Source organism: Nothobranchius furzeri, chromosome 1 (genome assembly GCF_043380555.1).
Source record: "Nothobranchius furzeri strain GRZ-AD chromosome 1, NfurGRZ-RIMD1, whole genome shotgun sequence".
Taxonomy (NCBI): Eukaryota; Metazoa; Chordata; class Actinopteri; order Cyprinodontiformes; family Nothobranchiidae; genus Nothobranchius; species Nothobranchius furzeri.
The window spans coordinates 59216399-59231550 of record NC_091741.1 but is presented as its reverse complement, the minus strand read 5'-3'; the positions used below and the strand labels follow the sequence as shown (position 1 = coordinate 59231550).

Genomic DNA, 15152 nt, shown 5'->3' with positions numbered 1-15152 from the left:
AACTAAATACTTGTGGTATTTCATTTGTTTCTTTTTGTGAAGATGATTTAATGGTATTGGCAATATAACTTAATAAAATTTAAACCACTGACTTATATTTTACTTTTTAATTCATTTGACTTAGTTTCCACAAATAGTCTAAAGCACGTGCGGAACGCTTAATTCGGAACTACCAGAAGCATACGGAGTTCTCAGTAGCGACACCGGTGAACGCGTTCTCGGATTGGCACTTGCACAGTGAGGCCCATGTGGACCTTCAATGAGCGGGCCACAAACTTCTGCACTTTAGCGGGTTTTCATTAGATAATTGTTCCCGGTAATTGTCTGCTTGTGACCTTTTCCCAACATGCTGCTAGAAGCGACGGACGGTGACGAGACGGTGGTGTTTAAGGCGGCCGCCGGTAAGCAGCTACGAAGGCTACAGCTAGCAGAGCTACTTATGTTACTGCTGTTAATAACGCTAATTTAAAACTCACATTTAGGGGTTTAATATGCGTAGGTTTTGGTGAAAGTTAGAAAAAATGTAATTAATAATAGTTCAGAACGATTTCGGTAGCGTTGCATAATTTAGCTAAAACCTGGTTTTGTAATTTGTTCACTTCTGATTAAATCTTAACTGCCAGTTCTAAATTAAGTCTGTCTTAGATGGATGTCTTATTAACAGAAACGTCATAAAAGATCCAAATAAAAGCTGGTGTTCCTGCTGAAATAGGTTGTATTTGTTTTTTACCAGAGGACACAAATACTTTTTGCTTTTTTGGTGACAGAAACTCTTTGAGTTTTCTGATCTGTGATCAGATGCTTTACAATTAATCCCAAAGTTCAATTTTACTATGAAAATTAACCTCGTACACAAACATCCTTCAGAAACTCCTCCCAACCATCCACTAACAGTAGTGATGAATGTGATGGGCTTCATGGAGAGGAAACTCCCCAGACTGATCCCATCGAGAACTTGAGTCTTCAAGAGGCAGCTGGATCAACAACACATCATGAGCTGGTTGTGAATTTTCAGCTGCCATCAATCAGGAGTTGGACCAGACACTGATCAACAGCATCTCAGAGTTAATTGCAGAGATTTTTTAAAACGATGCTAACATTGACTCTGAATAAATGGAAAATAATTGTGAATGAAACCTTTTAAAAAGTCTGAAATGCCTGTGATGATACTCCCGTAACCATAGAAACATCCTAAAAAGAATCTAAAAATACTGAAGCAGCAGACTTTGTGGTAAACACTTCAGTCATTCTCGAAAGCGTGTGTCTCAGCTGTTCGTGCTGCAGTGGTTCTAGTTTGTTCTTGTTGAATTCTAGCAGCATGTCTTACAAAACTGAACATTTGTTGCCAAGATGTAATAACAAGTTAATAGATATGCTAACTGCTTTGTAACACTCAAAATCATCATTACATGTTAAATGAGCCTTATTAAGGTAGAGAAAGAGAGCTTTTACATAAATTGGCATTTCAACCCTTTTATAACTTGATAATTGAAAGAAATGCCAGAGAATTTTGTATTTTCTGCAAGTGGCCTGAGCCAAAGATGTTTTATTATTTAGTTGTTTAAAAGTAATAATTGATATAAATCTCTTGTAGTGCTTGGATCCTCCACTAGAGGGCAGGCGTTTTGGATTCAATACATCATGTTTTTATTGAAAGTACCAACTGAGGTGTTAAATTCATTGTGTCAAATATACAGTTGTTAGAGTAAACGAAAAAATAAACAAATACGTGCTTATCACCTCACTTTTTACTAACACTACATTTGCTTTAAGTGTTTCTAAAACATTGACTTGAGTTGTGTGTACGCTTGTGTTTTTTCTGTGTTTTTCAGCATCGATTCAGGTTCTGGTGGAGCCGGTGGGGCGGTGGTTCGAGGCGTACATCAGGAGGAGAAACAGGAACCTTTCAGCCTCTTTCCAGGAGCTGGAGGAGGAGGAGTCATCCTCGGAGGAGGAGGATGATGAGGAGTTTCAGCTTCAGGAGCATCCCATGCTCCGAACACTTGATCCTAAAGATTGGAAGGTACTTGCTGTTTTTGCTGTTATTTCTTAAATCTCTCCTATTTATAGTGTGTTTATTCATTTTATTTTATCCTTTGACAAAAATGTTCTGTTAAGTCAGTCCAGAGAATCATTAAATCAGCTTTAAATTTACTGTTGGCACTTTTAAAGAGGTCCTTAACTCATGTTGTTATTATATTTTCTGTAGTCTCTAGTAGGATAAATGATAGATGACCCGCACTTGTATAGCACCTCACGGAGTAAGGACTCCAAAGCGTTTTACACTACAGTGTATCATTCATCCCAGGGTTTCCCTTACATAGGCGTAGCCGTGGCGGGGCGCCACGGCTGAAATCCCACCGCCACGCCTATAAGATCCCAAGTTTGTTTTTTTTGCGCTGTTTCCCGAAGAAGCAGTGGGAACTAGTATGTTGTCGCTTGTGATCACAGCCGGCGGGCAGCAAGGAGGAGCAGGCAGGGCAAGGTGAAGTTACAGCATAAGTTACTGAGTTTAAAATTAGAAAGGTAGCAGTGGATATAATGCTTTTGCTTTACATGTTTCAATAGCATTAAGATAAACGAGTGTTGACGATCTTGACAGGGTTTCCTCCAGTGCTTACTAGGCCAGGTTCTCCTCCCCCCACCAGGCTAAGCATCACTTATTCATGTACAATTTATTCATTTTTTCAAGTCTGACTTTAACTGCATCTAATACTGTATTACGGCGTGAGCGCAACAGCGACAACTTAAGATCGATGTGTGAGCAGCGTGAGAGGCCGGGTGTTTTCATCTGAACCCTTAAAACCTCCAGCAGGCTACGCTGCACTAATAATTGGAGGATGTGGTGTTGTGGTAGGCTAAATCCATTTTACAGCATTTACACTGGACTACGTTTTCCGCCTTACGATGTGAAAAATGGTCCCACACCTTTCACATTTTCTGGTTTTTTCGCACTCCACCGGGGTCCACGTTGTCCGCCTTGGCTTAAGAGAAAGTGAAGTTACATTCGCTACTCGCGTGTGCATTCAGTGCAGTGTGTGTGTGCGTCACTTATTTCAGTCCGGGTGAAACATGACCCCGGGCGATTGCTAAGCCATGAATTAATTAAACATGAATTAAACGAATCCTCGAGGCAGAGAATTTGACTCGAGGATTTTTTTGTACTCGAATGAAGTCAGTTACGTCTCAAACTGATTGTCCTGACCTGACTTGTGATCAAACGTGATTTTCTTCTCAGAATCAGGATCACTACGCCGTCCTCGGACTCCCACACTTGAGGTACAAAGCAACACAGAGACAAATCAAAGCTGCCCGTAAGTGTTTCTCCTTCGCTGCCTTCCACTAATCCGTTCTCCGGTCGATCCCGACTGTTTCATGGAAATGATCCGTGTCCCTGCAGACAAAGCCATTGTGCTGAAGCACCATCCTGACAAAAGGAAAGCTGCTGGAGAACAAATTGTTGAAGGGGACAATGACTACTTCACCTGTATAACTAAAGGTACAGAATATTATATAATGTCATCACTTGACTATTTAGATGGAAATGAAGTTCACTGTGCCACGGTTGATAAATTGGAGAAATGGTTTTTAATTCCGTGCCTGTTGAAGAAACCGCTTCTCCAGTTTACCTTTTGTAGCTCCTAAACTCTTTGTTTGGTATTTTGGACTGCAGCTATTGAAATCCTGTCTGATCCCGTTAAAAGAAGAGCCTTCGACAGCGTCGATCCCACCTTTGACAATGCCGTGCCTTCCAAGAGTGAAGGCAAAGAGAACTTTTTTGAGGTATTTTCTCCCGTATTCGAAAGAAACGCCAGATGGTCATCCAAAAAGCTCGTCCCCTATCTCGGAACGGCTGAGTCTTCTTTTGAAGAAGTGGACAGTTTCTACTCGTTTTGGTAAGTGGAGACCCTTTTAATTATTAATTTCAAAGGAGAAAAAAAAATCTGGATTGAAGACAAGCGGATCATCTCGGTTATTTTACTGTTAAAGGTACAACTTTGACTCGTGGAGGGAGTTCTCTTACTTGGACGAAGAGGAAAAGGAAAAGGCTGAATGGTGAGTTGGACATTAGTCCTGTTGAAGATCACGGTGAAGGACGACAGTTAAGGGTTGGTCTCAGCCTTCCTGCAAATGGCCGTCCTAACTTCTGCGTGTGAACACTCTTCACTGATCTCTGGTTATTATCTGTTACACACTGCTGTTGGCTGGAGTCACACGTAAACAGTGTCTATAAACAGCAGTGGTATACAATGAGTCTGCAGTCATTATTGAACTGATAAACCATCATCATAAGGTGTAACAACAGCCATGTTTGGTCAAGTTTTCATTCGCTCTTTCACGTTTGGACTTACGGTAACTTTTCTCTGGCAGTCGAGATGAAAGGAGGTGGATCGAAAAGCAGAACCGAGCCTCCAGAGCTCAGAGGAAGAAGGAGGAGATGAACAGAATACGCACGCTAGTTGGTAAAGTCCTCCAGCTGCCACAAACTCATCACCAGTCTTTATTATACGCGTGAACGTGATCATAGATGCTGCTTCTGCTTCTCTGCAGATTCGGCCTATGGCTGTGACCCTAGAATAAAGAAATTCAAGGAAGAAGAAAAAGCCAGGAAAGAGTCTGAGAAGAAAGCAAAAGTTGAAGCCAAGAAGAAGGAGCAGGAGGAGAAGGAGAGGGTAAGTGGAGCAGCTGGGAGACTCAACTGGTGCTTCACGCTGATGGATAAAGACTCACCGACCTTTTCCTGCTTACAGGCACGGCAGGCAGAGCTGGAGACGGCGCGTTTAGCAAAACAGAAGGAGGAGGAGGAGGCCAGGCAGGCAGCACAGCTGGCAAAGAAGGAGAAGGAGGTCCAGAAGAAAGCCATCAAGAAGGAGAGGCAGAAACTCAGAACCACCTGCAAGGTTAACTCTCAGACACTTCCTGTAACATGGTCCAGCGTCGTTCCTCTGAGATGTCATCACACGTCTCCTCTGTCTCCACAGAACTGGAATTACTTTGCTGACAATGAAGCGGAGAGCGTGAAGATGATGGAGGAGGTGGAGAAGCTCTGTGACCGTCTGGAGCTGACCAGGTCGGTTCTGGAGCAGAAATCTTTTTTCTTTTTAACAAGTTCAACATATCAAATCCAGTGTTTACAATTTTATAACAAAATCTTTTGACCCCATTAGAATTAAATACATTTTAGACAAAAGAATAAAGTTTTCTTAAAAATAGGTATTAAAAATAAAATTTGCACTCATAAATAAAAGAAACAAGAGCCAACATGTTTACATGTGTACAAATATTATAATACATTCATACTAGTTTTAAAGTGACAGTGTGTATTTTCCCTGGCGATAGGTAAATACCTAAATCATTGCAAACAGGCAGCATTTTATGGCGCTTACACATTAGCGTCGGCACGGTCTGGGTTTGGTCGGGCTGGATGGCGTGAGTTTGGACTGGTACGGGTGGTGTAGTGTTCAAATATAAACCTGAGGGACTTCTCAGGAATGCAGAAATCCCCGAGCCTGTGGGCGGCGCTTAATACGCTCCATAAGGTAAACAAAAGGCAGACATGAGCTGTGTTACTTTTGGAGACTCTGAACCACATGAATCCCTGGGAGCTCAACCTCCAGCAAAATGACAAGCATCAGGCGCCCTTTCATCACTGGCAACGAGTGAAGGGGTAAATTCAATTCAATTCAAAGATACTTTATTGCTCCCAGAGGGAAATTAAGAGTTTCAGTACACACAATTCTGAGATCAGGCATACATGGGCAAGACACATGACAAGAATTGGTGACTGTGGTCATTCGCAGCCCGAGTCGTGCTACCTCAATAGAGAACAGAGGGCTTACATGAGGATTGGATCAGGTGGAGGGAAAAAAAAGGTACATCAGAGTTTCCCTCCACAGGGAGGGCAGCTTTGCTCTGCAAAAAAGCACCTCAGACAGAAATGCAACAGACTTCAGACATTACACAACATTAGTGTCCACTAGGTGGGGTGGTAGGGTTTTGGGACTCTCCACACGTCAGCAGCAGCAGCCGCGATAAGCAGCGCTCTTCACCTCAGTCTGGAGGGGGGGGGGGGGTCATTGGGTTTACAGAGCACAGTGACTCCTGGAACGATTCAGCGGCCTTCACAGCTCGCAGTCCCGCCCAGGCTGGGATAGGCAGACACAGTTGCCATGGCGACAGCAGCATTCCACATTTCTTCTGAGGGAAGTATTTGTTTCAGCCTCACAGGCTCAAGGGCACCAGATTCAGATAAGAAAAATGTGTAAAACAACTATGTTTATGAATGAGGAGAGTTTTGTAATCACTTGTTACAAATCAGTAAATGTGCTTTGTCCTCACGGGCTCCCGTAGAAGGAAACCAGGCATCTAAAATGGCGTCACCCAGAGACTTAGACCTGCTCCCATGTAATTTAGACCCGTTTTTATGGTTATGTTACAAAGCCGCCATTATTTTTCAACAACTTGGCATCATTTAATTCATTTTCAACATTTTGATGGATAATTTCAGAAATTAAAGGTAAAAACTACACATTGTCACTTTAAATGTAACATTTTTTCTAAATCATGGCTACCATTTCTTTAATAGAAACACCAAAAAGCACAAATGTTGCACCGCTTCCAGAGGAGTTTAACTTTCATATGACAATAGTTTTATTTTAATAAGCAATCATCTTCCTAGTAGTAGAAATTCTAAAAATGTACATGTTTATTTTTAAGTTGGAGATGTGACGTGTGACTGTTTATTTCAGTTTGCAGTCCTTGAATGAAATCCTGACCTCAGGCTCAAAAGAAGAGAGCAAAGCTGCAGTTGAGAAGCAGGTAAGTAAGGTGGTACTTTACATTTATTGCACCATTTTACCGTTTCCGCCCTTATAATCGTCACTTCCTGATGCTTCAGGTGCAGGAGGTGAACGCCCTGCTGCAGAAGGAGAAGGAAGCCGAGGTCCAGGCCAGGCAGGCAGCTCGCAACGCGGAGCATGCCAGCGGAGGAGGAGGAGGGGGGAAGGGATGGAACGAGGATGACCTCCAGCTGCTCATCAAAGCTGTTAACCTGTTCCCTGCTGGAACCAACGCCAGGTAGGCTCGCTGGATGAATGTGTGTGTGTGTGTGTGTGTGTGTGTGTGTGTGTGTGTGTGTGTGTGTGTGTGTGTGTGTGTGTGTGTGTGTGTGTGTGTGTGTGTGTGTGTGTGTGGTACTATATCCTAAAACAAAAGACTTTTTTGTTTTTTTACATCATTGCATGTGTTTCTACAGAAAATCTGTTCCGTGTTGTTTATCTAGAGCATTTTTCACTTTTTTCTTTCATTGGCAGATTTTAACAAGGTTAATCAAGACTCCCTGTTTGGCTTATTAAAAATGAGACTAATATGATCATGTAACTGTTTTTGTTTTTGTCAGATGGGAAGTTATTGCCAATTACATGAACTTGCACTCCACCAGCGGCCTGAAGAGAACGGCCAAAGATGTCATCAACAAAGCCAAGAATCTTCAGAAACTTGGTGCAACATCTCCGTCGCTTTGGTCAATGATGAATCACCTTTATTGGATGTTATTACTCATCAAGTCAGAACAAATGCTGCATTTAGTTCTCCTCTTCAACCAAAAACACACAGGAATGATGGCTGTGACTCAGCAAAATAAGAGCATCATACGTACACAGAAGACACGACACTCGAGGGCTTACTGTGGGCTACATTATGATCCGTTTTTATTAATCAGTGTTCCATCCCTACAGGCTCTAGTCATGAATTTTGATAGATTAAACTAATGAAAATTTCTCATAGTTCTTACAGTTTGTCTGGTTTATCTGGACTTTGTTTTAAGGAAGCTGCAGATCAGGCAACTTGAAACACGTAGTGATCAGTTAAACTCAAACATCTACGTCACCAATCAATAATACGAAGGAAGTGTTGACAGGCAGCACAGCTATAAAAGCAGAGAAATGTAGCTATGGGTGCCCTAATGTTCAAACAGGAAGTCGGTGAACACAAATGTGTATTTTTTTTCCCTCAGGAGTGTTGGAAATTGAAGTGTATGGAAAAATACCTCACCACCACCGAGAGCTCTTGACACATACCAAACTGGATGATATTTTTGTTTTCATTTGTAATTCTAGCCTCCAAACCTCCTGGGTAAAGATTAAGTGACTCTCTCATGTTTTCAGATCCACTACAGAAAGACGAGATAAACAAAAAAGCCTTTGAGAAGTTCAAAAAGGAGCACACGTCCGTGCCGCCCTCCATAGACAATGCTCTGCCCTCAGAGAGGTTCGACGGTGAGTGTTGGGAGACTTCCACATTTTTCATCATCTCTGTTTGTCCAGTGTCTGAAATCTGTGGTTCAGGGGCTTCAGGTGGTTCCTCGGCCCCTCAGAAGTGGCTCTTTGTAGCTCTGATCCGGTGACATAACCTAGAGAATTTGAATGTAAAACTGAATGGCTTTGTAAAGGAGCTGTGGCATTTACCTCTGACAGTTGCCAGATGACAGTTGGACCTGGTCCCACTGTGATTACTCATTAGTGTCACGGGTTTTCTCTAAGGAGGCAATTAGGGCTACAGCTGTCAGCAGAACAGAAGATAAACAACAGACAGGAACTGACCCCCCCAACCACGCTGAGTTTCTCTATGGAAACGAGCTGTTAAAAAGCGTGCGCATGCACACACACATCTCAGTCGGATGAGTGAACAGGGAGACTAAAGCAAGCCGGAGTGTTTTCTTGAGTGTTATCTTTTTAGTGTTTTTCTGCATCTTATTTAAATTTGACAATTTAGCTTAAAACCATCATAATTGCGCCCACTTCAGGTTAAAACTCTGCTCTACATGCTGTCTGGCACCGACTAAAGCCTGATTCATGATTCTCCGTCAGCTCCGCAAGGGACAGACAGGCACGGGTTGACGGAAGCATTTTGCTCTCATACTTCTCCGTCTCCTGGAGAGTGTTGCAAAGCAATTCCCCGGCAGGACAACAGAGGGCGTAGCGCTGTTCTGTGGTATCCTGTCATGTATCCGGTCCAAGATAGTGTGTTTATATTGTTTTTTGTATATAAGAGACTTTTTAACACAGACAAATTTGTCTCTCATCCTCCTCCACCTCTTCATGCACTCACCACCTGTAAACCCACGTTTCCGTCCACAAATAAAACGCTTGCTGCACATCTTTTCACTCCTCCAGTCACGGGGAATTAAACGTTCATATTTTAGTTTTTTCGCGAGGTATTCTTCAAGCTTCTCCGTGTCTGCCGCTTGTTATTCTCGGCTCTCTTTGTTTTTGAGGGTGCAATGGTGGGGGTGGAGACAACAGTGGTGCCCTGACCAATCACAAGCTTGCGTTCTCCGTCTCGTTCGACGGATGTTTAAAAAAGTGGGCTAGACTCCGTACGTACTTGCGTGCCTGCTGGGGCCCTACGCAAGGACGGATAATGGTGTTGCGTGTCTCCACACTGACGCAGACGGAGAAGCATGAATCAGCCTTAAGCGCCGCTCTGTTGGTCCGCCAGTCCACGCCCCCTTTCGGTGCATTTTTCTAACAGGAAGTGTGGATGAGTGAGACACTGACAGGGAAGTAGCTTGCTCTTTAAACTCCAATTTAAAAGTAATGTCTTGATTTTCTAAAAGTTTAAGTAAATTCTAATTGTCAGTCATAACGTTTTTGCATTTTTCCTTCAGAACAGTAGAAACTCTTTCATCCATGTCCGTTTACGGCTGCATTTTGTCATTTAAGTTGATGAAAATGAACTTTTTGCACCAGTTAGCTTGTCGACAGTCCCAGCCTTGAGTATTTGCAACCTTCAAACAACCTAGTTCTGAATAAAGTCTGTCACTTCAATTTCTGCTACAATCAACACTTTTTAATTTCACCACTTTTAAGATTTAAAACCCATGAGCCCATCAGCCTGATTAGAACTAAACGCTGTTTCTTCAAACTGAGGCTGTTCAAAGAGCTGTTGACACAAACTGACTTAAAACATGCCAGAAAATGTTTGAGAGCAGTATTTGGGCAGAATGCCAAGTATGATGTCACTATTTTTTCACTCCAGCTTCTAGTGGGGAAGGTAACGCCAACCCCTGGACCACAGAGGAACAGAAGCTTCTGGAACAGGCCCTGAAGACCTACCCGGTCAGCACACCAGAGCGGTGGGAGAAGATAGCTGCTGCAGTCCCCGGACGAACCAAGAAAGACTGTATGAAGAGATACAAGGTGAGCCGAGGCTTACTACGTGAGACAGAACAGAGCTGGATCTCTGACAGCAGCTGTCTAACACATCTGCGTTTGTCCCACAGGAACTGGTGGAGATGGTCAAAGCCAAGAAAGCTGTTCAGGAACAAGTGGCAGCCAAGAATAAAAAATGACAAGAGCCACAAACAACGATAGAATCTGTCTTATTTTAATGTTATTGTGTTATTCTTTATTTTATAATAAAAAAGACTAAAGACAAGACTTAAATATTGTTTTTCCTTCTTTATGCTGTACAGTTATCATTTCTGAGGGTTCTGCTTAAGTTTTCATCCAGAACATCCCACTGCGGATCTGGCTGTAGTCGGGCAGTTGCTCGATTGGACCTGAGGAAAGAAATGATTACATTTAGGTTTTTCTGGCTCAAGGTTGATTAGAAACGACTGACATCGATGGCAAAAACCTGCTCATTGTAACCATCTGGAGAGAGAAAAGCTTCAACATCAGAATTTAGGAAGCTTGCCTACAAACTCCTCAGTGGAACATACCAACAGCTGCAATAGCCGGGGCCCTGTTGTAGATGTATTTGGTGCACACCTCCTTGATGGTGTTGGCATCAATGGCCTGTTGAGAGATTCACATTACAACACGGTGTTAACGGTTCTGGATACGTCACCGGGAACCAAAATGTGGAGTTAGTCGAGCTTATTCAGATCCACACACATCAATCCGGGCCTCCAGTTCATGCAGCGGGATCCTGCGACTGTAGCACAGCATCTGTCTGCCGATGTCCTCGCAGATGGGGGTGGACCCTGCAGAAAACGGGTCTACATTGGCACCAGAACCCACACACAACCACGTGATTCACCGTCATGCTGCCTTACCATCCAGATGCAGGAGCATGTTGGTCTTGAGCAGGTTCTTGGCCCGAGCCACCTCGGCTTCTGTCACACTCGTACAGAGAGACATCCTGATGGGAGGAGCACAGTGTGTGTGTGTGTTTCATTTATTTGCACAGTTATAGAAACCGATGAGCTTCGCTGGTGTGCTCTCACCACTCCCTCTGAGTGAAGTGCATCATGTCGCTGATGGTCCCAGGCTCACACACCATGTACAACCCCCACAGGCCCGTGTCCGTGTAGCAGGTGTTGAAGGACTGGAAGCTGTGGCACAGGTTTCCCTGACAGGCCATCTGAGCCAGTTTACTAGACAGATTCTGAGTTCAGAGGAAACAACCGAGATGACGCACCGAGTAGAAAAGGAGTCGGTGTTAAGAGAGAGGAGAGGATTCCTCCGTACTCACCACGCCTCCACCAAACGAGCGGTCCCAGTTTCCAATCAGTGTGTTGGCCACCATCAGGGGGATGGTGTCTGGGTGAGACCAGCCCACCGCTTCCACAGCGATGGCAATGTAAGCCAGGGGCATTTTGTCATCACGCACACGAATCTGAAACACAAGCAGAGCATTTCTAAAGGGATCGGAGCTAAGAGACAACTAAAGTCTCAACAGAAAATCACAAAAGGCTGTTTTACATAAGTATTACAGGAGTTCTCTCTCTGTTGGACACTAACAAGATTTTCAGCTGCTACAGCAAAATAAATGAACACACATGTAACAGTTGATAATCTGCAGGATTAAAACAAGACACAGCAGCACGCCGCTCAGATGTCACAGAATAACTACAGCCTGTGGCCACCATGCTCTGCAACTCCTCTGTTAGAAGTTGTGTGTAATTTCATTTTGTATTAATGCTGCAGGAGAATGAATGAAACTGCTACAGGAGGGGTGACCTCATAGGACATATCTGGATCTGACTGAACAGACCTGGGATTTTCTTATTAACTGGTGTTTTCTCCTCACTAGCTGATGGCCATAGTTCATTTTTTTCTCTCCAAAACTGAAGATGGCTTAGAGAATTTAAACATTTACATTTTTTTAAAAGGTTTCCCTCACTTATGACACCCAGTGATGCTGAATGCTCGTATTCCTACCTCACTTCCTGTGAAGTGACACAGTGGCAGAGCTGGAGCTTCACCCTGGTTCCTGCTGGGAAGTTTTCCAAAGTGGTACCTGGCCAAACTGATGAGCTCATCGTGACAAACCCCTGATTAGAAACAGAAGGTAGACTCACATCAGCATCAGAATAACCAAACCGACTTCATGAGGAACTGATCCATGCTTAATCTGAACTCAGCTCTGCATCATCAGTGGGACCGTGTGTGTTTCTCTACATTAGACCTGATTCTAATCCAGCACAGGAGAAGAATAACAGCTCACACCTCCGGCAGCAGCCAGAACTATCCTGGGTCCTCTGTAGTGGGTGGTGATGTACTCCACCAGGTCTCCTCTGTTGATCGTCCTGCATCACAAACAAACAAAGATAAACAGTTGCTTCAACCAGACGAGGGAAAGTAGGAAAGCAGCTGGATCTCACTTGATGTTCTCCGTGGGGCCGAGGATGGTCCTGCCCAGTGCTGTAGACTGGTAAGCTGTGGCGTGCAGGTAATCAAACACCACCTCCTGCAGATTGGTCTCCACTTCCTGCATCTCTCTGAGGATCACGCCGCGCTCCCGTTCGATCTCCGCTTCACCGAGTGTGCTGTTCTGAATGATGTCAGCCAGGATTTCAACAGCTAGGAGGCGGAAAACAGTTTTTTATCACAAAACTGGATGGCGAATGGTTTGGAATACAAATGTATGTTATTGTGTTAATGCAAAGACAGCATGAATAAAGGCTGAGATAGTAGAATGCTGCAATGTTATATAATTACAAAGTAACTATCACCATGGCAACCGACAATGTGAACTAAATCTGCTCTTGGCAGGTTTTAAGCAACATGGCTTCACTTTCTTTTGAAGTCCAATTAAGATGAGAACAGGATTTCCTCGATTATATCATGTGATCTTTTCCCACCTAGACTAGATTTGATTTATCTTTATTTTAAAAGCAGATGTGGTTAATTGGGACATTGAGCTCCATTGATCAGGCCTTTTCACATCAGGATGAGGACAATCCCAGTTGACTGAACTAATCAAGCATTCTGGAATCAAACACATCAACAGTTTGTTGAACTTTCTGGAGCTCTCTTGTTGCAGCATTACTCGTGTGAGCTGCTACTAGAAAAGTAGTATAGCTGCAGACCAAAACTTCCATTTTCGTCAGGTCGATGCTCTTGGTCTGTACCTCGTGGGAGATCCTTTGAGAACGCTTTGGCATAGTAGACCGTCTGCTCCCGGGATGTGTACGCGTTCAGATGAGCTCCCATGTTCTCTATCTCCAACTCCAGGTCCAGCTGAGAGCGTTTCCTGGTGCCCTGCAGCACGCAAACATTCAAATGAACATTTCCTCTTCCAGATAAACACACAGATTAAATATTCACAGCTGCAGCCTTCTCACCTTAAATGCCATGTGCTCCAAGAAGTGTGCTGTGCCGTTATTCCTCTCATTCTCATAGCGACTGCCAGCATCTATCCACAGCCCCACCTGAAAGAAACCACTTATCAATGTTCTCTCCACCGGTCCTTGTGAGAGGCCTTTTCAGCATGAGGGGCTCAAACTTTGAAAAGAAAACAGATTTTACAACATAATCCTCCAGCTTACATCTGATGCATGACTAGGGTGAAGCTATGGTGACTGAATCATGGTGGTGGGATAACTATCCAGTACTCTGATCCAGTATTGACAAAAAAAACTGTAAATTTAATGGCTGGATGTTTAAAGTACATGGTTGCTGTTTGACCCACATGCTGTTCATTTAGGATTTGAACTTACTGTGCACGTAGTAAGGCCGGAGTCCTCTGAAGCCACCCGCAGTCCGTTTTCTAAAGTAGTAACTTTAGTTTCTGGGACATTTAGCGCCACCTGGTGGGCAGCCCGAGTAGCCAACAGCCGCCGCTACAGTCACAAAATCAGCAAGTCAGTATGAGTCTTCAGAGTTAGACCAGCTGCTGTTAATCAGTACTAGTTAACTACATAGCATTGTTGTTATACTGACGGAGGGTGTTTCTCAATGTCAAGGCGCCTTGCGAGGCGATGTCTTGCGAGGCGCCTTGCTTACGAGGACACTGTCCTTCCTTGATCAAAGAAATCGGTTAAATGGAAGAACAAACGGAGAACACACGCCTCGGTAGAACATCCAGCTTCTAGTGGGGAAGGTCATTGGAACCGATTGGAACACGTCTTGGCGGCTCCTGATGGCGTATCTCCTAGGCAACCGGGGCGGGGCCAAGACATCAAGACAAGGTTCCTTGACGTTGAGAAACAATACCCGCTATTTCACTCCAACCAAACATAAGGATTTATCACAGTTAGCCTGTAGCGGCTATGTTAAACAGTGAGCCGGCTAAAACCTAGTTTCAAGCGTCCTGTAGACAATATATGATAAATGACCCGCACTTGTGTAGCGCCTCTCACAGTAAGGACTCCAAAGCATTTTACACTACAGTGTATCATTCATCCATTCACACACACACACACACACATTCACACACTGATGGTGATGAGCTACGATGTAGCCACAGCTGCCCTGGGGCGCACTGACAGAGGTGAGGCTGCCGAGCACAGGCGCCACCGGACCCTCCGACCACCACCAGCAGGCAACGTGGGTTAAGTGTCTTGCCCAAGGACACAACAGCAGAATTCTCTGTCCGGAGCCGGGATCGAACCTGCAACCTTCCGATTACTGGACAACCCGCTCAACCTGTTGAACTACTGCTGCCCAATAAACCATGATCGATTAAAATCGATTTTAATCATTCTTACCCCGCTGAGATAATTACTCTTGAGTAAGTTTCTTTGTAAAATAATTCTCCCCGCAGATGTGAGAAGATGAAATGACGCTGCCATATTGTTTATTTGTAAATGTGCGCATGCGTGCGTCACGCAACTTCCGCTACGGACAAGGAAGAGAAGGTGGTGCTTTGGTTCTTTAAAAAATAAAAGCAGTTGCTTTGAGAAATACTAATGTTTCTTAGAA

At 43.9% G+C, this 15152-nt stretch overlaps 2 protein-coding genes across 2 annotated transcripts; one reads left to right on the top strand and one right to left on the bottom strand.

The window, feature by feature from the left end:
• The first annotated feature begins 210 nt into the window (after window positions 1–210).
• Window positions 211–10439, top strand: dnajc2 (DnaJ (Hsp40) homolog, subfamily C, member 2). The gene is made up of 16 exons (XM_015955417.3): window positions 211–401; window positions 1833–2023; window positions 3239–3314; window positions 3401–3499; window positions 3674–3896; window positions 3991–4056; window positions 4372–4463; window positions 4552–4673; window positions 4752–4901; window positions 4983–5071; window positions 6750–6819; window positions 6899–7077; window positions 7400–7500; window positions 8166–8276; window positions 10039–10199; window positions 10283–10439. Exons 1-16 carry the CDS (start codon window positions 347–349, stop codon window positions 10349–10351), a joined length of 1854 nt encoding a protein of 617 aa, XP_015810903.1. The 5' UTR covers window positions 211–346; the 3' UTR covers window positions 10352–10439.
• pmpcb (peptidase, mitochondrial processing subunit beta) lies at window positions 10371–15074 on the bottom strand. The gene is made up of 13 exons (XM_015955429.3): window positions 14939–15074; window positions 13949–14071; window positions 13574–13660; window positions 13361–13490; window positions 12611–12809; window positions 12456–12535; window positions 12168–12280; window positions 11479–11622; window positions 11231–11391; window positions 11060–11145; window positions 10899–10987; window positions 10724–10799; window positions 10371–10561 (listed from the first exon to the last, which is right to left on the bottom strand). The coding sequence occupies exons 1-13, from the start codon at window positions 15020–15022 to the stop codon at window positions 10497–10499; spliced, it is 1437 nt and encodes a 478-aa protein (XP_015810915.3). The 5' UTR covers window positions 15023–15074; the 3' UTR covers window positions 10371–10496.
• Window positions 15075–15152: the final 78 nt, after the last annotated feature.